Source organism: Bombus huntii, chromosome 6 (genome assembly GCF_024542735.1).
Source record: "Bombus huntii isolate Logan2020A chromosome 6, iyBomHunt1.1, whole genome shotgun sequence".
NCBI lineage: Eukaryota > Metazoa > Arthropoda > Insecta > Hymenoptera > Apidae > Bombus > Bombus huntii.
In genome coordinates this window covers 11,419,526-11,444,650 of record NC_066243.1, presented here as the reverse complement: position 1 = coordinate 11,444,650, position 25,125 = coordinate 11,419,526, and the positions used below count along the sequence as shown (strand labels likewise).

General features: G+C 37.5%; 3 protein-coding genes across 11 annotated transcripts in view; 2 read left to right on the top strand and 1 right to left on the bottom strand.

Annotated features, from left to right (window-relative positions):
• The window catches only part of LOC126866439 (ETS-like protein pointed), a 143,060-nt gene extending 128,553 nt beyond the window's left edge, over positions 1-14,507 (top strand). For 6 of the 8 annotated variants that reach the window (XM_050620013.1, XM_050620020.1, XM_050620016.1 and 3 more), the window contains 6 exons: positions 5,058-5,138; positions 12,607-12,807; positions 12,903-13,211; positions 13,591-13,866; positions 13,957-14,254; positions 14,371-14,507. In XM_050620013.1, coding sequence (XP_050475970.1) covers positions 5,058-5,138; positions 12,607-12,807; positions 12,903-13,211; positions 13,591-13,866; positions 13,957-14,254; positions 14,371-14,434 — 1,229 coding nt within the window. In that variant the 3' untranslated portion in view covers positions 14,435-14,507. The remainder of the gene's footprint in view (positions 1-5,057; positions 5,139-12,606; positions 12,808-12,902; positions 13,212-13,590; positions 13,867-13,956; positions 14,255-14,370) is intronic. The other 2 variants (XM_050620015.1, XM_050620021.1) reach the window with 1 other exon arrangement.
• Positions 14,508-14,654: 147 nt separating this feature from the next.
• On the top strand, positions 14,655-20,457 carry LOC126866442 (DNA mismatch repair protein MutL-like). Of its 2 annotated transcripts, none has more exons than XM_050620028.1 (8): positions 14,655-17,218; positions 17,582-17,667; positions 17,750-18,019; positions 18,081-18,242; positions 18,311-19,100; positions 19,173-19,270; positions 19,333-19,456; positions 19,536-20,457. In XM_050620028.1, the coding sequence occupies exons 2-8, from the start codon at positions 17,605-17,607 to the stop codon at positions 19,916-19,918; spliced, it is 1,890 nt and encodes a 629-aa protein (XP_050475985.1). In that variant the 5' UTR covers positions 14,655-17,218; positions 17,582-17,604; the 3' UTR covers positions 19,919-20,457. The 2 variants fall into 2 exon arrangements, with proteins under 2 accessions (XP_050475985.1, XP_050475986.1); XM_050620029.1 differs by having other exon boundaries at positions 17,541-17,667.
• LOC126866443 (endoribonuclease CG2145-like) lies at positions 19,948-24,909 on the bottom strand. The gene is made up of 6 exons (XM_050620030.1): positions 24,720-24,909; positions 22,582-22,722; positions 22,218-22,376; positions 21,270-22,140; positions 20,757-21,186; positions 19,948-20,675 (listed from the first exon to the last, which is right to left on the bottom strand). The coding sequence occupies exons 1-6, from the start codon at positions 24,769-24,771 to the stop codon at positions 20,442-20,444; spliced, it is 1,887 nt and encodes a 628-aa protein (XP_050475987.1). The 5' UTR covers positions 24,772-24,909; the 3' UTR covers positions 19,948-20,441.
• Between the last annotated feature and the right edge of the window lie 216 nt (positions 24,910-25,125).

Here is a 25,125-nt window from a genome sequence, read left to right as displayed (position 1 = left end):
TCTCACGATAATTCAACGAAAGACTGATTCGGTGTAGACAGTAGGTTCAATGGATCTTCATCATCGTTCGGTGTCAGCATAGTCTGATCTTCGTCCAGGGCATCAAAGTTTTCGCCCAGTGGTGGCTAAACGCGTCTCGTTCAGCCACTCGTGCCGCTCGTGCCGCCACACTGTGCGGTTAATTGGCCATTTGACCAAGGTCAATCGTCTATGATTGCATTAAAGTGCATTACCGGTGTGACGAGACGAAAACGTTCCGGTAAATGTAAACCAACCAACGATCGAATCGAATTCACGCTTATCCACTTCGTTGCGACCGAATCTTCGCTCAAAGACTCTTGTATCGCCTGCAAGTTTCCAACAGGGATAAAGTTCTACCAAGTCTACAAGAAGTGTAAAATACAGAACGCATTTGTACACCATTGTATCTATCATAGCATATAATACATCAACTAATTAAATTCCGTATCGTTTAGAAGTACTTTCATATAGCTACAAAAATTTGATACTACGACGACGTGAACGTTTCATTAGAAAGTAAGATACTTGCAAATACTTTTGGTGGCCAATGTACATAAAAAGACGCGTCGAGATTTTCAACGCGTTTGTAGAAGCGAAGAAAAAGTTCCGATACGCGATCAACCTTTTATAATTTCATGCTATAAATCTGTATTCTATAAACCTAGAATCTAATAAATCTGCGATTGCAGTGTTAACGTTATAGAGGTTTGTCTCTTCCCGTGCACTCATAGGTATGTTATTACATGCACCTTTCATTTCGATTTCTTTGATACAAGTTCTACGCTTTAGTTATGGATATATTGCGGTAGCGTTAACATTGAACGGACGAGCAAAAAGAGAGAGACTGGAAGCAATGCTCGATAATAATCGTTGTGCCCCGGCCGCATAATGATCCGTAACTATATCGTTATTTTTAACGCGGGGGCTTCTTTTGTTCGCGATGCACGTCGCCATTCGCAGCCTAGGTGTGGCCCGATGCTAAATTGCCAATAAACCTGGTGCCGTGCCATGCAAGGTCGCTATTGCATGGCTCGCCACGGATGGCCGCGATCGGATTTAAAGAAGCGATCCTTCGATCGCGCATGCGATACACCTCGCGCCACCGGAGAGCGCAACATTTCCCTGAACGTTACACCGATGCACAATCGCCGTGAATTCGCGCAACCGTGCAATTATTGCGGTATCGCTTCGATGGAAAGGAGCGGACGATCATTTTCGGCGATGAAACTCTGCTGGATCGGAAATCGAACGCGATCGACGATGATTTTAAGGCTCTATCGTACGAATGAAAATTGTACATTCGAATTTTACGTTTTATTGTTGGTAGATTAATTTGATATTATAACGTCACGATGGCTGTTTCTCTTCGAGTATTTACGTATATTTATATAAATAGATACAGAAGCGATTAACGCTACTTTATGGATTGTATAATTGCATATCTAAGTAGACGTTTGTTTATCGTAAGTGTCGTGTAGGAGATCCGCGAGATCGAACATTTCTTACTGATATTTAAAGCCAACTTTATCAAAAACAAATACGCTTATTTTCTACCCGTTTAACGATTTGTTAACGTACAATGTCGCGTGCATGCGACCACGTATGTACGTAAACATGCAACGTAGGATCTGAGAGAGTTCGGCTTACTCCGCTTCTTTGCAAGCGCGGCTCATTTCGTTGCGAAATCTACTCGGTATCCGTAAGAATATTAAAATCTTTGGCTACCGAGAGTTACTGGCTGAGAAGCATATTTAAGAAATATAAATGATATACGAAATGGAAATTGTTCGCGGAGACGTTTGTTCGTCGAACACGCATGAAATGCGTTCGAGTAATCTCGACCGGAAGCATGGAAAAATGATAAATATGCATTACGAATGATCGCGCGAGAATGGTCATATCGCAGACAACTATCTTTGTCCACTATAAGCGCATCATTCCGGTTTATCAAACGATGATCGCGTATTAAAAAATATTGGTGACTTCGCTATTTCACATTTTGCCAGACTTTTTCGAAATATTGTCACGTTTTGGCATTGTATCTGCGATCATAAGTAGGTTAAGAAAGTTGATAGATTAAAGGAAATTGCAAGTAACTTACTCTTCAGTCATCCCTTAAGCCTTCCAGGGCAAAATATCTTTTGAGCTATGAACAAAATCTTCCTTTTACTCGCCACTAATCATAGACATATATATCATCCAAAGCTTTTGTAAAATACAGGTAATTTTTTTAGAACTGAACTAGAGCCAGTTATCCTAAGGACGATATACGAAGGATCAATGATAATGACAATATTTCAAGGTTCTCGATGACAATATGCTTTGTCAATAAATATCGACGACACTGTGTTGACGATAAATATTGATGCTTTTGTTTTAGAACCTGGAAATATTGATAATATACGTCGAACGTTGAGAACCTCCTAAGATCAAACGTATTTATCATTTGGTTAGCTACCAAGTAACTCGTTAAATGTGTAACATCGAGCGAGATATATTCACCAAGCATCAACGAATTTTGAAATTGAACCCAATGTCGAAGCTTACAGTGTTCGAAGTCGCAAGACAAGCGATAAATCCAAGAAGTTGATGCACATATAAAAAGTTGTAGTATTTATATGCGACGCATAAAAATTTTCCATGCATTCGCATACTGTGACGCGGTGGCGCGCGAGCGTACATCGTTTTGGTTGAAAAAACACGCGTATACCGGCTCGTCGTCGCGGAGACAGGCTGTGCGGAGTGTGGGAGAGTTCGCAGGTCACCGGTCTACCGAACAATGCGCGATTTCGTTGTCGTCGAGGACGACTTTTTTTTTTCTTTTTTACTTTTTTACTTTTTCTCCGAGTCTCGTTCTATCGTGCAATTGTCACCGCGTTCTTACGCGCACGCCTCTCGCGTTTTTCATCATCCTCGTTTCATCGCGACATTCGCGCGCGTCAACATCTTGTTTTTATTCCGTTTTTCTGTCTTGTACGTTAAGATTTGTTTCTCTGTTACGAGAACAATGCTAATCTGATGGTGCATTATTAGTTCCTTGAACTTGTTATTGTTGTTATTATTATTATCATTATTACCATTGTTATCGTAAAATAAATATCAAAATTAGATATTGTTATTGCCAATTCTTATGAATCAGTTGAACATTTATACTGTTTCCGAGATATGTAAGCGTACTTGTCTTTTACGTAAATATTTGATTTTTGGATTACTCATCTCCTGTCATGATTTAGATAGACGAAATTATCGTGGATTTTTTACATTCACGTTGAGGCTGCTATCGTAAACGTCGATAAAATACCAGACTCAGACTGAGCGATTGATCTTTTATCGTTGCCTGCGTACTAGCAATTTTTAAATAATCCTTTGATCTTCTTGTTATCTTGATAAGGGCCCAGTGAATGCGTAAGCACATGATTTCGACGAAGGAGGAAAACGATGGAAAGGGGGAAAATAACAGTCCCGATTCATTGAATTCGCAGCGTACCACGAATGTCGTTTATTCGCATACAAAACAGCTCAGAGCATGGCAACTAGCGCGAAAGCAAATTCATTATTTCCTCCACTAATACTTTTATTTGACCTCTGGTTTGCCAGTTGGAAGGAGTCCGATATTCGTTAACCATAAGCTATCTAGTACCTGTCCCAACCTTCGTTAAAGTATTTTAACCTAAGGTATTTGTTAATTCTTTTAATTCGTTATTTTAGCATAATAATAAAACACTTACGAGCCGGAACATTTCTAATCGGTAAAGGATTTATCCTTTTGAGGACCTGCAGCTAATAACGATTTTAGAGCTCCTGAACTAAATGAAATTTAAAACCATTTAGCCTGGCTGAATCGATGTCTGTTAAATCAATAGGAAATTAGTATTTAATATAATTGATAATTATATTGTTAATGTTTAAAAATCTTTTGGCTAATCTGTCAGAATATGATATTCGCTTATAGTTAGATGGTGAAGAGTGGGCCTATCGAGTGCTCGTCTCGAATAATCGTTATCTTAGTTAAACTAAAATTTTACAGTCTTTGCACACTAACGAATGTATTTTATGTAATTATGATAATCGTTTATTAATCTTTTGTGGCCACCATAACGTTTCGGGGACTCATGACGCTTACAGTGTCATTAGCGTCAGGATAAATCCACCGCTGCTTCCAATATCGAGTATTCACAATAAGTTACTATTTGCGTCAACAACAGAACACATCGTTTCTTAAAACAAGATCTAAGAATTATTTAAGAAATCAAGAAATTAGTACTACAATTACCATGACCGTCAAAATGATTCGTAATTTCTCTCATAGTAATTTTATAGATGCATTTTTGCATTTTGTTAAATTCTTGTAAAGTACGAAAGCTCTGTTTCTTCGGTACGAGTTTTATGCTACGGCCCTATTTCTATCGCATTTGATAAAAAGAAATTTAACGAATGAAACTTCTCCGAAAGGAATCTAGTGCCTACACCTGCGTCATATCCAGTGCCTGGAGCTTCGGCCAAAAATCAAATCGAATCTTCTGTATCTAAAAAAGATTCCGATACGGGCCGCGAGAAGAAGGAGCAGAAGAGGAGAATCGGCGGGCTCCAGAGAAAGAAAAAGATAATAGGCTTCCGGCGATGAAAGCGTTCGCGGGGCAGGTTTTAATTTTCAAGAGGCCGCCGGTCTACTCCTTTTTCTCCTTCTTCCTCGTCGTCGTGTTCTTCTCTTCTCCGGCTTATATACACGCAGCAGCTGTGCAGGCCGACTGGCGTTTCATTCGATTTGGCGCGTGCCTCGTGGCCTGCGTTGCTGACCACGTTTTGCTTGCTGGCTGCCTTGCGTTTCTTCGCCGTTACTCGTTGCTTGCGGACCAGCCCTTGGCACCTGTTCCACAGCTGATACGCGTCTGGCTGGTGGCTACATTTGCTCCCTCGAAACTATCTTCTTCTTTTTCGTCTTCTTCTTCTTCGTCATTCTACTCGTTTATTTCTCTCTTACCAGGCGCTTTCTCTTCTGGATTGAATTCCAGTACAGAGTTCGTATTTCATTGTAGATCTTATCATTTGTTTATCGACGAAGCAACGAGCTACACGAGTAAAGGGTGTACCGGACGAAAGGAAACACGCTATAGAAGGTATGCGATGAAAAATATCGAAGTGGTACATTGTCGGAAAATATTTGTATGTAGATAGAAGCTGAATGACCTTAGATATTTTGTATATTTTTGCATCTTATAATTTCTCATAAACGCGTAAACATCCGTGGTCTAATAATAAATTTGTTTAATTCTCTTGACTCTCTATGACGTCATGTGACTTGAACGTTGCTTACACACTTACATGTCCGTATTTTTTTAAACATTACTGCACTGCTCAGTACTTTATGATATTTTAGTTTATTATTGAGTTACTGCATTGCTATTCTCTCTAGAAGAATTTCTATATATAATCCCTGTTTCTCCAATATGAATCAGAAACAATAATCAACCATAATTTTTTGTTTCTATCATTTGAGGCTTAAACGCGCCGTCGATGGAAGTAACGTTTATGCAAAAAGAAAGAAAATTAACACAAGCAGCACGAATTCTTGCCTTCTTCGTCTATAGTTCCTCTGGATCCAAGGGAAATACCATACAAAACGCAGGTCACGATTTGCCAACACTTTCTATAGGTTACGTTCCAACGCCCTTCCTATTCGTACATTCCTTCGGTATCGTGGAACATACAAATAATTCATCGTTGGTATTTACAATTGGAAGTTAGTTAAACGACTCGAGTGATTTTTCATAGGAAGAGATACGAAGAGAGCAATAGTTTCATGGGAAGCTCAGTTATAATTAGGATTAAAAACATCCAGATCAGGAAGTAGATTATTTATATATATATATATATACACATATATACATATATATATATAGATAGCGTGTCGTAATCCACTCTGGATAACAAAGAACCCGCGAACTTGGAATTAATCATCCAAGGATTACGTTAATGTACCCTGCCAGCGAGAATCATGCAATACCGCGAAGGTAATATCAGATCTGCAAAATACAAAGAACGTTGGAACGCTCTTGGAAAAGGAAAATTGAAAAGAGGAAGCCCTCGTTTGCAAATTTAACGAGACTCCGGGGCCGAAATTCCAGAACCGCCCAAAAGTATGCCAGCCCGGTTGAACTTTGGAGAAAAAGAAGAACGAGAGCCAACGTGAAAGAAAAGCGATCAAGACAAACGCGAAGGAAGAAAAAAGAATTGCCTGCTCCGGCTTCAATTGTTCATCCGTGTGAACAAACGCGCGGCCTGAATGCTTCAGGAATTTCGGAATAGTTTCGTTGCTCTGCCCCCCTCTTTAGGAGTCGCGGCTCAAGACGGCGACGAAGACGAAAAAGCAGAGGAACAAGAAGAAGAAGAGGTAGAAGAAGAGGTGGAGAGGAAGGATCGTGGAGGAAGGAACGCGAGAAGAGGGTGCATTTAGGTAGCATGAAAACATGTACCTCGTGGAGGAGCACACGAGCAAAGTGTTCATGGTTGTACGTGTGTGTTCGGCGTTTAGGTGTATGCGTGCGCGTGGCACGCCGTGAGGGCCGACTCGAAGCTGCACTCCCACGCTCACCGTCCATGAAATGGGGTGCGAGGTGCAGCTACACGCCAACCCATGCAGGTGTAGGTGGTGTGCGCAAGGGTCCGTCCCTTGGGCCCCCATTAACGTCGACGTTCCTCGAACCGACTTGCCCGCGAACCTATGAGAACCCGCCTGGACTTATATGATAATTCCGCGTGTCGTTACACTCTTTGACCCTTTATGGTGGTGTCTACCGAGCGAGAGGTTTCTTTCTCTCGCGCCTTGCGCTGGGCAGAATTTGTTTGACTCGTTGTTACAGGACCATTGTTTTAGTAACAGAGTACAGGAGAGCTCGGAAATTTGTTCATTAACGTAGAACCAACGTTAATGGGACGTACAGGATAATTTGGAAATTAACTTTCACGACGAATTGTAATTTTGGATCATTTGCATAGTATAGAGCGAAATTCGAAACTATTAAAATTCTACCTCGGTGATTCTAATTCTTAGGGCGAGAGATTTATTTTCTTAGATTTAGATTCGCTGCTTAGGATTCGAATACTTTGAACGATCTTCGTTCAGTGTGATAATTTTGATATTTAGCAAACCTTCGAAAGCTTCGACTTCTTCCATCTTTCTATTACAAAAAAAGATATTAACTAAGAAGATCTATATACTAATCTAGATACTGATCTATATTAAATACTTATCATTGCACCCTTATAACGTTTACAAACGATATCGTTCCTCTGTCATGTAAACAGACAATTGTTCCAACGAACCTACGATTAATTGCGCTTCCACTTAACTGCAAACTAACTGTATCGATTTTACAATCCGCAGTGGCTTTTGCAACCGATCGACACGGCTAGATATCATCTATCGTATCTGCGACGATCGTGGAAGTTCGTTAACGCGAGTGGACCCATTATTCGTGTCGCGAACGATAGCTGTTCGTTACGGGTCGAGTGCTGGGCCACCTGTTTTCCTCGCCGTTAAAAAGGATAAGTGTGGGAACGTCGGCTGGTCACACATATCGTGCACATTGTAATTCCGTGTGTTCACGCAACGCGACGCTTAGCCAGTGGATTATGATAATCCGCCAGAAGCCATTGTCCTGCACGACGTCGGGGGATGCCGTGGAATCGCGAGCCTCGCTACCAAGCTGCTCGGAATAATTAGCGATTTTTTATGGTTGCGAAGCGCGAGCAGAATTCATTGGAAAAGAAAATTGTTTAATTAAAATCCGGTATTATATAACCAACGGATACGATAAGAAGCCACGCTAACTGCGACATTTAGAAACGGTTCAATGTTTTATTTATCGAGCTTATTTATAGTAGCTTCTTAATGGAACGGAGATCGTTTGCATGTGAAGTGCGATTTTTAGCAATGAAATCTCACACAAGCGTTCAGAATATCGACGAAACGTTATTGAAACGTCAAACGTCCCCCACAAAAGGCATAATCGAAACCAGATTACGTACGCGTGTACTGTTATCTTCGCGGAGCCGGATTCGCGAAGCCTAACGCTCTTGATCTTATCAGTAACTGGAATGAAACGACAAAAATCCATTCTTTTCATATCCGATGTAATTAATTTCCCCGATAATGTGTTGCAATTATGTTTTAACATCTAGACGGCGGTATTTATCAACACAAGATTTAAGGAATTTAGTAAAAGATGAATGAAAGTGTTATTTATGCAGACAATAGCAAATAAAAGCATAAGACTAGTTCTCTGATTGATTGATTATCGCGTTATGTTATAGATATTAAATAAACACTAATCCACAGTTGCTCGCTATCGAACTCCATTCTATCGTAACACTCTGTTAAGCTTCCAATCGTCGGAAAATATCACTTTCCTCAAATCTTGTACTGTCCAGTGCTTTAGTGCTTCGACGAAAGCAATTGCCAACTTTCGATTTTTACTACTAAGTACTTTCTTCCGAAACAAAATCATTCGTGGCGCAGATTTCTTTTTGAATATCAGCAGCGTAGCGGTTCGAAAATGATCGTTTTCGGACGTGGTCTAACTGGGCTGTAGCTTTTTGATTCGTCGTAATAGCGTCTAATTTTTCTAAATTTATAGCTACCATGGCTGCTTACAAACTGTCTCAAATCTTCCAATAACATGCGTATTTGCTATATTCTTTCTATAGTCTTTTTTCTTTTTGCGTGATATACCTCCTTAAATGTGACAATTGTTATTATAAGTTCAATACATCGTGTTAAATAGGCTTATTATCGTTCGATTAATTCGAAGCGTCACTTTGTTCGAATGTTCGTCTTAAACATTAGTTTAATTTTATGACATTTAATGTTTTAAATGCAGCATCGAATCGTCTTATACAGTTCGTATTCATTCTATCAAGTATTCTTCATATCTTAATAATGGTTTCGTGACCATTGATAGATACATGTGTGTCACTGTAAGGAAAACTTGGAAGTGTTAATTATTTCTTAATAATATGGTGTAGGATTAACTATCGGAAAGGTAGCCGTCTTAAACTTTTGTTCGCTACTGCAAATATTCAGGCAACGAAAGAGTGTAATTATTGTAATTCAGTAGTTGTTTCCGTAATAGCACGAATAAGAAACGTTTTAAATAAAATATTTGCTACGAAGAATCGCGGCCAGGATATTTCTTATTTTAACGAATCTTTCACAAGTTTTATAACTTCTACATGTGCGATAATATTTAAGCTGGAACAAAACAATTAAATCTTATAATTTTGCTTCTCTTGTAAAATCAAATTTAAAATAAGCAGCGCGATATAACTTGCGCTTTTTATTATCTCGTATCAAGCATAGAGTAAATTTTAATATTGCATGATCTTTTTCGAAAATCTGCAACAAGGAAAAGTTAGGAATATCTTTCCAAAAGTCCAAAGAATTACTACAAATTGCGATTTATCGGATGTTTGTCCTTCGCGCGGTATTAAAATTTACGAACTTGAGAAGAAATTTAACGATGTATATCTTTGTTTTATTTTTAAACAATATCGCAAAAGTTACAGTCGTTATGTACTCGTATACGTTTATTACTTATATTTTTCCGCTTACATACATTTATAATCTACAACATGAAATTATATTTGCAATGCGTAATTTCACATATTGTAATTATAATTTCAAATACATTTCGCAATTTCGATCTTTCTTCTGTCGCAAACTCGCGCCGAGGCCGCATTGTGCGCGAGAAGTAAATTATTTTGATGCAAATCGTAGCATGTTTTATATTAATTAGTGACCTCGTTTGTTGAATATCTCTATCGCGAAGACGACGAAAGTTATAAAATTTTGTCCAGGATACGTGCCTTCCATCGCACTGCGCGACAGTGAGAACAGAGTATTCCCAGTGTTGTTTCAATCCATCGCTTAATTACATATTTACCATCCGTGACGTAGTAGAAATTACTACGAAACGAGCGCAATATCCAATAAAAGAAGTGCATTACGATAAAACGACTTTTACATGTGCGTGTAAAATGCTAAATAATAACAAACAAGCTGCAAACTCCAAAGCCCAAAAACGATGAAATATCTTCGTAAAATATTAAAATATCAGCTTTACTCTACAACATATTTATCGATGACAAACATACTTGTTTCTCCTACTGTCTTTTTTCCTCTTCTATTTATATCCATAAATCATCCGATTTGAAATTGTATCGCGTTATTGATAATCCTGTCAGCTATAAACTTACTCAGAATGACATTCACAAGCTTGCTGCACGTGCAGTCGTCTATTTATACTTAACTTGAAGAAATGCCCGGTCATTCGTTTCTCTGGAGCTAGTATCTCAATTCAATTCAAATAATTACACCGTACACGGTCCCTTTCTCTCGTCTACAACAACTATTCGGGACCTTGGTGTAATCTTCTCGACTGATCTATCATTCGCTTCTCACATCATCAAGGTTGCCACTGACAGTAGTGCGCTCGAGCTTCTTCGTTACATTACATAGAGCGTGTAAGTTTTTTTTTAAGGACGTCAACACCGTTAGATCGTATCGTGTATCGTGCGTTGGTTAAGCCTCACTTAGAACTACTGTTCTACCATCTGGTCATCTTACCATTCTCGTCACATTATCAATTTAGAACGTGTACAGCGTATAGATTTTTATGCCTAGCCACGTGTTTTAAGCTGTCACGCGTCTCTAACGTTGATTACGATTACTCTGGCCTTTGTTGAACGTCTGTTGCGTCTGAATCTCTCGATCGTAGACGCGAGATGCTCCATCTTACATTCCCTCACAAATCACTAAACGGCGTTGTAAATAGCTTTCTTATCTTATCGTAGCTTATGGAATCTTAGCTCGTCTTAAAACTCGCGTGCTACGAGTCCCTCGATCAGGCATAGCTTATTCCTTAACGCTTGTTCCTCCTAGCGGTGTCCCATAATGGGTCGCTTTGGGTCCAGTTGGTATACTCCCTCGTTTTCGTAGCACTTTATTTTCGTAGCACAATATTTTCAATTCTAATAATGTCTTTTTTTCGGAAATAAAGGTATATAGAGACAGGGCATCGACTTACTTGTTTTACTTTATTTCTCAGTAAATCATTTATATACAGAGTGGTTGGTAACTGGTGGTACAAGCGGAAAGGGGGTGATTCTACGCGAAAAAAGAAGTCGAAATTTTTCCTTCGAGGCCTTGTTTTCGAGAAAATCGACTTTGAATTTTCGCCCGGTACGCGTGCACTTTATCGCGTCTCGTTATAACGGATCTCACTGTAGATCGTTGTCTCGATCGAAAGAAAACATTTTTATCCTATATTTTCGACTTCTTTTTTCGCATAGAATCACCCCCTTTCCGCTTGTACCACCAGTTACCAACCACCCTGTATATGAATACATACATGAGCGAATAAATAGCAGGATATAAATAAACCGCATCTGTTCCGTTTATATTATAATATAATTATAATATATTATAATGTAATTAGAGAATAAAAAAACAAAACATAAATAACAATTGGTTGAAGTACAATGATTTCTACATATACGACGTTGGCAAACATCACATTGCGACAAGATAAAACTTGTTACGATCGTTAGACAACAATCTCACAGAATTCTCTAGCATAAGAGTAATTGTATTAATAGGATAATCGCAAAAGTTAATGCATAGCGATGATCTTTCTATAACTCGAGGCGTGATGTAATTTGTTTACATTCGTTTCTTTCCAATTTCTCTCTCTCTCTCTCTCTCTCTCTCTCTCTCTCTCTCTCTCTCTCCCTCTCTATACACATATACCGAAGAACTTATTATCCGTTTAAATAAATGAACAAATCTTTGAACTTGTACGTCAAAGCTGTTCGAACCGATCTCCTGAGATTCCCCGATCTTCTCTCGGACCTCGCGAGATCAAACGACCAGACGATGATTTTACAAGCTCTGTCGCGTTCGTGGTCGATCCGACGAGGACGAAGCGGGTCGCAGCCTCCGTAATGGACGCGCGACGGGTTTCTCGTGGCCGAGGAAAGGAAGTCGAGGATAGGCGGAGTTGGCTCGGGCCAATCGTCGAGATGCGCGCCGCCCACGTGTCAGCGGTTCCTCCCTGCAGACTCTGTGCCTCTCGTGACACCGTGCACTCCCCAGGTTCCAACGATTTCCCATCGCGACCCTTCGCTGCGAATGCTGCCAGCCCGAGCGAAAAGTCGAAACGATCGAAATCGCACGCCGGTCGGCGAAAATCCGCTATCCTTCGAACGGAAGCAGAGTACGGAGACGCGACGACGAGGGGGACCTAGCAACGTACAGAAACCACGGAATTAGAATTTTCTTTAACCCTCGTCGTATGACGCTTGAAAATCTCCACCGCTCCCGTCGAAATCGTTTTACCCGGACACCTTGTGTCGTTGGAAAGAAAGAGAATAAAAAAGTAAAAATACAGGCAGATTCGCGTGAACAAAATCGTCGCGCCCCCTTTCGATCGATCGATTTCGAATAATTCGCAGATTTCGCAAAACACAGAGATTCAAGGGTACGTGGAACATACGTAACGCGTTTGCTTTTGTGGTGATATTTTTAAGGAGGTTACAATCATCTACGCAGCCCCGTGTGCCAAGACGAGAACCAGAGGGATGAAACCTCGCCGCCACCTCACAGCCATAACGCTCAAGCGCCCAACTCTCATTCCAGTACTCCAAACAGCAACAACAACAATAATAATAACAATAACGCGAACAACGCGTACATACATCTACGGAACTTGAACCAACTGAAGACGGAGTGTAAGTAGCGGAAAATGGAACGAATATTTCGTGGATTTATCGATTTTTCAAAGGAGGATCGTAGAATTTGAATATGGTTCGTGATTGTCGAGCAGCGAATTATGCCAACCACCATATAACGGAGCACCTGCAAGGCGGTGGAGCAGGGTTGACGAGTGGCAACGATCTCACGGGTACAGGGACTAACGAGAGCGACTTAAGGGTTAGTCAAACGGCAACGGAGAGCTACATGACTCCGGCACATTATTCCGGCTACGATGAGGCGTCCGAGTATCACAGTCTGCCGCAGGATCACCAACCGCCGCATCCTTTCAACCTGGATGGCTCGCCGGAATTTTACAGCGCCAGTGGAATTCAAATCGAGCCGAAGTATCAGCCATCGCCGTTTAAAAATTATCCTCGAGGTGATCTCAATGGTTTAAGAAACTTCGAGCTGCTGTTCTCCAATCTATATTATTATCTGCAATTTACGTTCAATATAAATGTCATCGAATTGATCAGTATCCTTAGACGTTGCTAAAATGTCTTTGCTTTTGGTCATTAAGATATTCGGATATATTTGCTCCTTGTCTTTTTCATATTTTTTTTTTTTTTTTTTTTTTTGGTTTATGAATTTACTAACAAGGTATTCAAAGGAAGAATATCTAAAGAGATACAAATATATCGAGATAAAAAAATACGAAGGAAAAGAAAAAGGAGCAGAAACAGCAAGGAGAACAGTAGACTTAATTAATGATATTTGAACGATCGTTCGACGATTATAATCGATGCTTTGCAACCTAGGTCGCTACCACGAAGGATACAGCGAGAGCGGTGGTTACGGACAATACGACGCTACGCCATTCCAAACGGTTCCAGGAAGCGGAAGCGGAGGAGGAGGTGGCGGCGTTGGCGGTGATCAATGGGGAGTCGGTCCTCTCGAACACCTGTCTCATCATCCGGCATTCTTGGCTGGTCTTGGTCCAAGAGATTCTTCCAATCCTCATCATCCCTCGTCTATTGGAAATAACGCTGATCAGAAACCTCTGTTGCAGAGCGCGATGATCCCCGGTTATACAAGTAATTAATCGCTCGCGAGTTAGAATACGATTCTCCTGAGTTTTTCGAAAAAGTTCGTTCTAAGAAAGGGCTACTTTCTAATGTTAACAGGCACTGGACCCTGCTTTACCGGTTCCGGTCCCATTCAACTCTGGCAATTTCTGTTAGAGCTGTTAACAGACAAATCGTGTCAAGGCTTTATCTCGTGGACTGGCGATGGCTGGGAGTTCAAGTTGACGGATCCGGACGAAGTGGCACGTCGTTGGGGCATCCGTAAAAACAAGCCTAAAATGAACTACGAGAAACTGAGCCGTGGTCTCCGTTATTATTACGACAAGAATATTATACATAAAACAGCTGGCAAACGATACGTTTACCGCTTTGTCTGTGACTTACAGAGTCTCTTAGGGTAAGTGTGCGACAGACACGATGCTCTGATCGTTCGGTTCTCTTGAGAACAGTCGACGATAATCGGTTAGGACGATAACGATGATCGTGTTTTATAGTATCATTGTTCGTTCGTAGGTACAGTCCGGAAGAACTGCACGCAATGGTTGAGTTGAAGCCAGAGAAGAAGGAAGAAGACTGAGTTTCTGTTATCAGACGTGTTTAAGGACTGTGTCGTTTTACTAATTGAAAAGAAGGAGAAAAAAAAAAAGAAAGAGAGGGAAGAAAGAGGAATCCAAACGATTCCTTGGTACCGCGATGGAACAAAGTTCAAACTGACAATGTAACGAACAATGTGAAACGAACAAACGAAACGAAGGAACGAGTAACTGGTGTATTGATAAACGAAAGAATTCTTCTAATGAATAGAAGACAAAACCAATTGATGTCTTCTAACGTTCAGATACATGATAAAATCGAATCGGTCGTATGTACCAAAGACAGGGTCTGCATACCATTGGTGCCTAAAGTTAATGAAAATCGTGAATTTGTTTCTAAGTGATTAATTTGCCAAGCCAGATTTTAGAGGATATTTATAGGAAATAACTCAACAATTTATACATATTATATATATTATACATATAAATATATATATATAAATATATATAAATATATATATATATATTTTTAATGTTACATAATTTCTACGCACTACGTCGAGCACACGATGCGTCTAAATTATTTATGTCTCATCATTTTAAACATGCGTGTTACATCTCGTTGATAGATAACACCATATGTGATTGTTATTACTATAATTTTACTACAATAAAGCCATTATACCATTATTATAGACGGCGAGCTTGAATTCGACGTTTAAATGCTTTTCTACGTGTAGATTATTACTAAGTTGTAGTATTAAAAATACTGTGTTTCCGAGCTCGCTTGGCTGCAACAACTGCAAAACAAACCTCCTTTTATACTATTACCGATTTTTCTTTTTTCCTATTCGCTTCCTCGATGTTTCACGTGCGACCAGTCCCAAGTGAATAATGTTGGAGGACTATAATTAACAGCGTTTCAGGTGCGAAGAAAGTATGCTGTTAATTTCGCTACAAGTTGTATGTTTGAACGCGTTTCTTTTTCTAACGAAATCATTTCGTTTCGTTGATCTCCATATTTTTCTAACGATTAAAAGAAGTGATCATTTTTTCGAAGGAAGGGGCGACGTGCAACCAGTATTGAACATCATAGGCCCGTAAAATAGTATTTGGAATAGAAGATGATAACGTTTCTTGGCGCTTAATTTTAAAGATTACCGACTACTAAAATTTAATATATGTTTTTTCGTTTAATAGCTCGGATATCTTCGAATAACTGTTAGAATTAAAATCAGCATACATCACTTTTCTATTTCAAATGCAGTTTTATTTGTAATATGTTGTACGCGTAAAGAAAATGACGTTTGCTATCCGAAGAAAGTTTTTCGTTAAATCTTCCAAATTCATCAGAATCCCGTAACTCTATCATTTTGCGGATCATAGCAATAATTAAAATATCGACGTTCTTAAGTGATACTTTATCATTTGCATTGTATATAATATGTACACGTGTGGAACACTCGATAACGCGTGTATAGACGGAATTCGACTATAATGTTGCGACTAGTTTGCGTGATTCTCACCGTATTTCGATGAGCGTTTTCTACGTTGTAAAAATGTTGTTCTGTTGGACGTAATAATTATTGTAACAATATCGGTTGTATTGATATGTACGACAACGGATAAAAAAGAACGAGGAAGTTTCTTAAACGCGTTACATATCTATAAGCGTATGTAACATTACGTATTTTATATAAATTAAGTTTCTTTAATTGTGTTTGTTAAATGTTCGGATCAAGAGAGAAAGGGTGAGCGAGAGGGAGAGAGAGAAAGAGACGAAGATGAAACGAAAACTATGGTTGAAATATATTTCATAATGAAGATTATAAAAGAAAGACTCGTAAATCGACGACGATTAATGGCGATTCAAGAAGAAATTAAGTTAATCGCGAGATAAAAGATCTTGACATATCCGGTCACGATTGTTAAGTTTTCTATATGTAACGAAATAATTTAGACACCTTTATAGATTATCGACATATGTGATTAACAGTATACCAATTTTGAAAAGTAACTCACGGACAGGTATCGAATAAAATTAACGGAATCGTTATAATTGTGTAATTTCGAATACATTGTAAAAATTTGATGAAGAAACACGTATGAAATGATTTATAAATCCCTCCTTCTCTGCACAGGACTAGACATTCGTAAATTAAGTTTGAATATTTTTAGTCGAATAAAGGAAAAAACGAAAATTATGTAAAGCTCTACTGCATATATGTGTGTAAAGCATTCAATCATCGTTTCCGACAACTATGTGAAGTTACGACAGCGACATGTGAAAATTTTCCAGTAGTTGCAATAAAATAAAGAAATTTTTATAAATATATTGAACAAAGGGACAATTTCATTCAATGTCATATTCAATAATTATAACTACAAAATATAAGTATAATGATGTCGACTTACAAAATTTCGAGTAGATTTTCAATAAATCGTCCAAGAATCTAGAATAACAACAAATCTATGGTATTTATCAAAAGCTGTGACCAGTAATTATAGTCATCTCTAAAATTTTTATACGTGTCGTCGACAAGAAAGTAATTTTTGTTTAAATGGAAGGCAATCATCACTCTACTCACATTAAAGGAATTTTTCAGAAAATTCAAAGATCAATATTTCATTGGTTACCGGTTGCTGATAAGCATTTATAATGGAATTCTGTCGACAACTATTCCTTTCTTATCGACTGCGACACTCTTCCTTATCGGTCACTGTACGCATGCGTAGATGTTATTCGGATGCTGAAATTGGGCGCATTTCAAAATTTCTAAACACGCGCATACGTTACGAACATCTTCTTTAATTCGCATATAGTAAAGGTAATAATAGCATTTAGTATTATCATATAATATTATTTAGTAATACGCATAATTTGCAACTCAATGGAAGAAAAGAAGATTAGAATTGTTGAGTGGTCTAATGCGTATAAATCTGTGAATAATCGAAGTTTTTTAAAGAACTAAATAATAGAAGCTATTGGTGAATATTATATTTTAATCTTCATTTCTTTTCAAAATATTCTATTCTCAGAGATGTTATTCTGAAACATCTTTAAATCCGATAATAAAGTTGTGGGATATTAAGTAACAGATCGTAAGATCGAAAGATTGTTATTGATGCTTTTCTTTTGTTGATTGCTAGTAGAGGGAGACAAAGGCGCGTAAAAAACTTCATTGTTGTAGCGTGAACGTGGTTCAGTATTAAAATGGAAGCGTCAATTATTGCTGCTACTAATGTGACGAATATTGCAGATTGTGTGTTAGAACTGGTATATTACTATTTAAACAAATATAAAGTACCACTTATCTTTTGTCTTTTGTTTTTGGCATTTTTATAAATCTCCTCAACAGGTGTCAAATTCTTTATCCGCCAACGCTACAGCAATTGCAATACGATTTCACATTGAACAACGTAAAATTCAAGTAATAGACAATGGTATAGGAATACCGAAAATGCGATTAAATGTGATGGCAGAATACAATAATGAAACTTCTTTGAATTATTCAAATATATATAATTTATGCAGTTGGAGAAAGCATACGATTATTAACATTCGTAGATTGTCTAATGCTATGATAATAACATCTAGATATTATTTGTCACGTAAAACATATATGAAGGTAATCTTCATAATTAAGAATTCATTTGAAGTAGAAACTAATAAGTTGTTGATGCTCACAGATTTTCAAAGTAAACTGTGAACCAAGAATTATTAAAATTGAAAGAAGACCTTCTCAAGGTACTACAGTAAGCATTCATGGATTCCATGAGTTATCCTTAAATAAATGGAATATAACTTTCATGTATCATTTGATTGGAAACATTGCCATAGCCAATCCTCAGGTAAATGAATACTTGATATTTATAGGTATTCCTTATATTTCAAATTAAGATATATTTTATGTTTCCAGACTTCATTCACCATAAGAGATGATCATCAAAAGAAAATTAACATGATAATCACTAAGCCACACAATCCAATATATGTTTTTAAGTCATTATATAGTTTAGAAGTGTTACTTCATAAAATATGGTATATAAGATGTATGAAGAAGCCTAATATCAAATACTGTGCATACATTGGATTAGCTGATTCTAAAGATACAGCTTCTCAATATATTTTTCTAAATAATAAACTTGTTCATTGTCCCTTAATCTTAAAAATAATTTCAACTACTTTCATTAATACATTAAAGTTCTTCGAAAGACAACAATATGAACATATACCAAAGAAAGAGGCAGTTTTCATTTTACTATTTCTTGTGTGTAATAATTATACTTTTACTATTGAAAATAAGAAGCGAACTTTAATATTTTCTAATATACAAGATTTAATGGAATGTATTAGGAGCAAAATATTACATATTTTTACAAGAGGTATTAAACCTTTATGTGAAGAAGAATTTAGAAAAGATAATGAAACACGGTTGACTGCAGGAGATTTAGTTACACCTGTTTCACAAACTGATAATCTTAACAAAAACAGTATGCAGTTAACTCTTTCTGAATGGTCTAATTGGTCTTATCCTAAGGATTCGAAACAACTAGAAAATGATTCGCTAAAATTCTATAAGCATTTTGATTTCCTGCCAGAAAAATTGCATAAATTACTACGTGGAAACACAAAATTGATAAAAACAGACATTTTAAATAAATATAACGGAAGTGTATGTTCAATCAAATTGAAATCTGGATTGCAGAGTAAACATTTTTAATCTAATCAGAAAATTATAGTATGAAATTATTTATGATATATTTCCCTATAAATTCCAGATATATTGCCTCATCAAGAACTTGACATACGTCCATGTAAACCTGTCCAGCGATTTCATGAATTCACTTTAAATAAGAAAGTTTTGAAACTTATTAAAGTAAGTATATAGTTGGAATTACAATGAGAAAAGTTGAACTACAACTGATCATGTAATTTCAGGTATTAGGTCAAATAAATAATGAACTGATAGTAGGTTTAATAACCCAAAATAATATGAAGATGCTTTTATTAATGGATCAACATGCAATTCATGAAAGAATTAGATATGAGCATTTGCTTTACGGTAAAGCTTTACAAAAATCTTCTATATAAAAATAAAGTAAAAAAGCTATACTGACATTGATTATGTAACTGATTTTTAGGATATGAATCACAGATAAGAACTCAATTGTTTTCCATCAAATTAAAAGATCCTATAATCATACAACTTCCTGCGAGTAGCTGCAATTTACTCTTATCTAATAATATGATATTAAAAAAGTTTGGTATAACTTTTAGTGTGATAGATAATAACACAGTAATGATACGTGCAGTGCCAGAATGTTTAAGGAAGAACAAATACTATCATGATGAATTAAAACTAAAGTTAAAAGTACAGAATCTTTTAAACGAATTAGTACAAAACTTTCCAAGTTATGATAGCAATTATTCAACCAACATTTTACCATTTACCATTCACAACGCAATTGCAATGGAAGCATGCCATGGTATGTTCTTTCTTTCTTTTTCATTTATAATTTTGTAAACAATTTAATAAACAAAATATACAACATGTAAAGTATAAATAGATAGAGTATATATTTTTCAGCAGAAAATATCAATAGAATAATAATCTCATCTTTTTGTACATTATAACATTATATTCACTACCATTTAATGAAAAGTATTTTAGGAGCTATAAAATTCGGAGATCCACTTTCATTAAAAGAATGTAAGCGGCTTTTGAAATTACTAAACAAGACGAAGATACCTACTCAATGTGCTCATGGACGACCATCCATAATACCTCTTTTGGAACTAACAGATTTAGAAAGACGCCATATAAAAATCGTTCGGGTAAGTAATACATTTTTCGTATGCTATATATTAAATAAAGGGGAACTCATTTATAGATTCATTCACTTGCAACAATTTAAATTCTGTTCTACATATTTTTATCAAATTTTTTAATTCTTCTCAGTGAAATTGCGTAAGTCAGTATTACATTAGCTAACATATAATGTAAAATCTATTAAATGTTATAAAATGCAGATTTTATTTCAACTAAACTAAACGTCAGGATATCCCGAAATTAAAATATCTTTTCCAAAGTAATTGACTCTGCTCACGAAAATCACAAATTCAGTTCCTCCTAAAGAAATTGGGCAAGGGTTGTTAGGCCGAGTAAAGAAGCACATTGTATACAAAGCGAATTCCAATTCCGGTGATGTACCGACAAAAATGGTTGAGACTGGTTGCACTATACCGTTTAGCGATGAACGTATTTTTAAAACTGCTCCTTTCTGTAAAACATAATGCAGTGAACATTAACAATATGAACTGTTTTGATCGTTGGTTTACGAATATTACATATTGTTACTTACATCACCCAGTTTGACTTCCTTCATATATCCAAGATAATTGACCTTCTTCTCTGCTTCTTGCTTCGCGTAATAGATCCAATTATGTAGTCCAATTATATCTGAGTCAAACTGTTCAGCTAGAAACACAGTTTCAAAACCGGAACTCGACGCATCTCCGTCAATTCGTTTGAATTGAGAGAACCATATGCGCTTCATAGTATCCTTAAACTCATATTCATCATCTTGGATGTATCCTTTATCGGCCAAGAATTTCATCATTGATTTCATCACGTCTGTTTCTAGGATCTTATCAAGAAGTTCCGATTCCTCTTTTCGCTCTTCTGACGTGACCGTCTCTTTCGTTTTAACGTTAAGTTCATAGTTATCGTGTAAAGCTATCACGGCTTTCACGGTTGGAATCTCGTAAGCTTCATTATTCACAGTCAGCAACCTGAAATACGTAGAGTTTGGAACTATAACACCAGCTTATGATTTATTTTTAACTCTAGGAGTTCAAAGTAAATGGATTCTCACGGTTCAGCAGCGTCGTCGCTGGTGCTATCATCTTTCTTCTGGCCTTGCAAATTGATCGTTATATGCTTAAGAGCACTGTTCTTCTCTTTCTCGAATAAATTTTCCGTTAACTTTTTGATGTCATCATTAGAGGTGACGAATCCCAGAGGATTAGGATTGTTTTGTGCTGAATCTTGAGAGTTTTGATTATTCGGTGATGCATTGGTACCTGCGTTATTCTGTGAAGCTTGAGATGTCTCAGCGGCAGGTTGAGCAGCTGATTGAGCTGGTTGAGGTTGAGCAATCGAACCAGCTGCTGGTTGAGCCGTAGGAGCTGCGGCAGCTGCCGGTTGATCAGAATTTGGAGGCGGGACAATAGCAGTTCCATTATTATAGTAATTATTATAAGTAATTTGGGTGTGGCTGGGGACCACTTCGCCAGTTCCGCTACTAGTGCCTCTCGTGCCATAGATTCCTCCTGGTATTAATCGATTCACGGCTGCGTTCACTCCAGCGCTCACACCAGCGAAGACGAATGCTTCTTTTGCTAATTGCCCTATACCAGGTTTCTGTCCTTGCGATAAGAGAATCGTTTGTTGTGGCGTCTGTCCCATGGATGGACTAAAAGACTGTCCAAAGCCTGGATTGTATCCACCATAAGATGGACTTCCAGGATAAGGTGCATGTCCTCCTATTCCAGGATTGTAGCTTTGACCAGGTGCTGGATTATAACCATGACCTAGAGAGGGATTGTATCCTTGACCAACTGGATTGTAACCTCCAACTGAAGGGTTGTAACCCCCAATTGATGGATTATGACCTTGCCCAGGTGATAGATTCGGGTTGGAGTTGGTATGATAAGGATTGCTGACTGGTTGACTAGGATATCCACCTAAAAATCATTGCCCATTAAATATTTTAGTCTATGAATATTACATTAATATCCGGTCTAAAAGGAGTATCGGATACCTGAAGGCTTGTATCCAGATTGAACGTTAGTCGCGCTAGTCTTAGAACTCTGTTCGGATATAGGAGCAGATGGTTTAGGCGCGGTATTGATATTGGTTCCACTTGCTGGTTTCTTATCGTTCGCAACGTTCCATCCTATTTTATCAGGAGTGGAGCCTCCTGTACAAGAAATAACCAATAATTTATGATCGTTAAATAGCTAAGTTTACTTATCGATACTACTGGCAAGTCACCGACCAGTTAAAAAGAAATTGAATACGTGGGCAGTTAATCGATAATCGAGCATGTGTTGCTGATGATTAATTCCATTGCAGAGCGCAAAGGACGCATAATATATTGTCGAATATTTTCATACGAGAATTACCTTGATTACTTTGCTGGTACGTATTTCGAGAATTTTGAGATGAACGAGGACGAGGTGTTGACCTCGAACGAAATATAGAACTCCCCCAACCACTGCTGCTCCCGGTTCTCCGTCCAGACCATTTTCCTTCTCCGATGTCGACTGTGAAAATTTACCACAATTTAAGTACGATTCAGTACTTTTGAATGAAAATTCTCGGTAAATTGTACACAAATTATATATATATATATATATGTATATATTTGTCGGAGATGAGGGGTCATCGGAGCCTTTCTTTTGGAATTTTTGGGAAGATCCCCAATACTTTAGTCTAGATTATTTATAATAGCTGTACTTAAATGATAAAACTTTATGCTTGCCCGATGGTGGGCTTGGGCTCGAAGTAACACAACTGGTCGCCGAATGTAGCCACGGTCACGGGATGAAGGTTTTTACCTAACAAAGAAGTGCCAATATCGTGGGACACACGTTGTATTAACAATCAAACTCTGGGCAGGAGCAATGTCAGCTCTACGCGGGCAGCACATCGTCTGTACGTGCAGTATTATACCGAGCGTCACAGCAAACGTTACCTTGTGCTTCAAAATATATTATACGTGTAACAAAGAGTTACCCCGTTGACCGTGGATTCGTTATTGAACCTAAGAACATTGTCACTAACATCTCGAGTGTTTAATCACCACGGTTATTTGTCAAACTTTGCAAAAATCAATATTTATACCAGTAAATATAATCTCTATTGTACAACAACGATGGCTAGTCCGAATGAAGATTCATTACGCGCCTATAAACCTAACGCGACATATATATATATATATGTATATATATATATAGCTTATTGTGTGAACGAATTATCTGTTATCAAATTAACGAAGCGTAAAACGAATGAAATCACTGAATAGAATCTTGACGGAGATTACGTATTCAAACGTACATTATTCTGTATGAACAGAATGCGATGCAATCATTAAAATTTAAAATATTGCACACAGAAGTTACCATTGGTTAAATAGAATGTACCGCGTCAGAGAGTTTGAAAGAAATAATATTTCAATTTTGTTCATAACGAGTGCTGCGTGCTCGAGTATATTATTCCATTACGATTCATAATATTCCACCTACAACTTGTTGAGCTTCTCTATCAATCTATGATAAATTATTCTATATAGTCACTAACAATTTAACAATTCGCTAAATAAAATAATGATATATCGTTAACACGCGAACCTGATTATTTCCATTAAATCTATTTGAATGTCAAGTATTAAACTAATCTCCATGTTTTATAAACTAAATGCTCTTTAAATATATGGGACCATAGTTCTTCAGTACTGTTTTTAGGATGCTAATATTTTGTTTCTGTATGTTATTTTAGGGTAATTTTGTATTTAGTGCTACGATATAACTTTGAAAGAGCAAATAAAATCTTTGGAGTTGATTATCAGCACTCTGTTACCGGAGTAGTAGTCGTTTACATAGAAACCACGGCTACTTAACGAATTTCATGAAACCTAATTAGATTTTCATGACCATATCAGCGGAACAAATTCCACCTTTCGTGGAATTGCTTGAGTGACTCAGTGCTCGCCTCCGTATGGCTGCGACTTTCTAGGGAGAGTTACGATCTTTTGCGACTTCTTTGCGACTTCAAATACAGACAAATGAACACATGATACGATGCTGGCATGCATCGGTGTACGCTCAAGCACAAGTAATTTAGTCTCGGCGAACTTATTATGAATTGTTTGGTTGCAGCTTCATCATGCAGTTAAACATGCAATTAAACAGTTCATAGAATGCTCTGTTCTCGAATGTTTTCTCTGTCTTTAGAATTCCTTCAGTTCAGTTATATCGTTTAGAAGCTTGAATTCTTAATCGTGTTGACACCGTAGATAGGCAGTAATTTTACAGACGTATAAATTTACATACAAATTTTGTTAAAGTACTTTCACTTGGTCGTTTATAAGTTTAATCTCATAAAATTCCTTGTAATACATTCTAACGTGAATCGTGAAATATTGCATCAAGGTAAAACCCAGTAAATCCATTACCACATAGTTGAAACATTCAGCAAAGGAAGGACGATTTCTTTTTGCCGTTTTAAATTGGTTATGCTATTTATAAAGAAACTTACTTACCAAACACGAACAAAACGAGACTCGTGCAGATCAGAGCTATCTTGATGTTCATGTTTCTCGCTGTCTAACTATTTCGGTTGTTGATTTACAATTCAAAGTCGATAGTACGATCAAGGATTTCTTCGTAGAATGATCGATGCGCACTGCTTGACGGTTAATCCGTTACTAAAAGACTTCCCGTGAACTGACGCATACTAAACTACGCTGAAACTAGTTTGGAATTACAAAGCGAGTTATACGTTATACGTCGTGGGCTTTCTCCTCTCGCATTGATCTTTGATGCGTTCGCAACAAATAGTAGGGATCTAATAGAACAAACTGATAATGAAGGAGGTTCTTAAGGTAATGACATGTCCCTGACTTCTACCTGCAAGGACGTTGCTCTTCATAAATATTTAATGGCTCT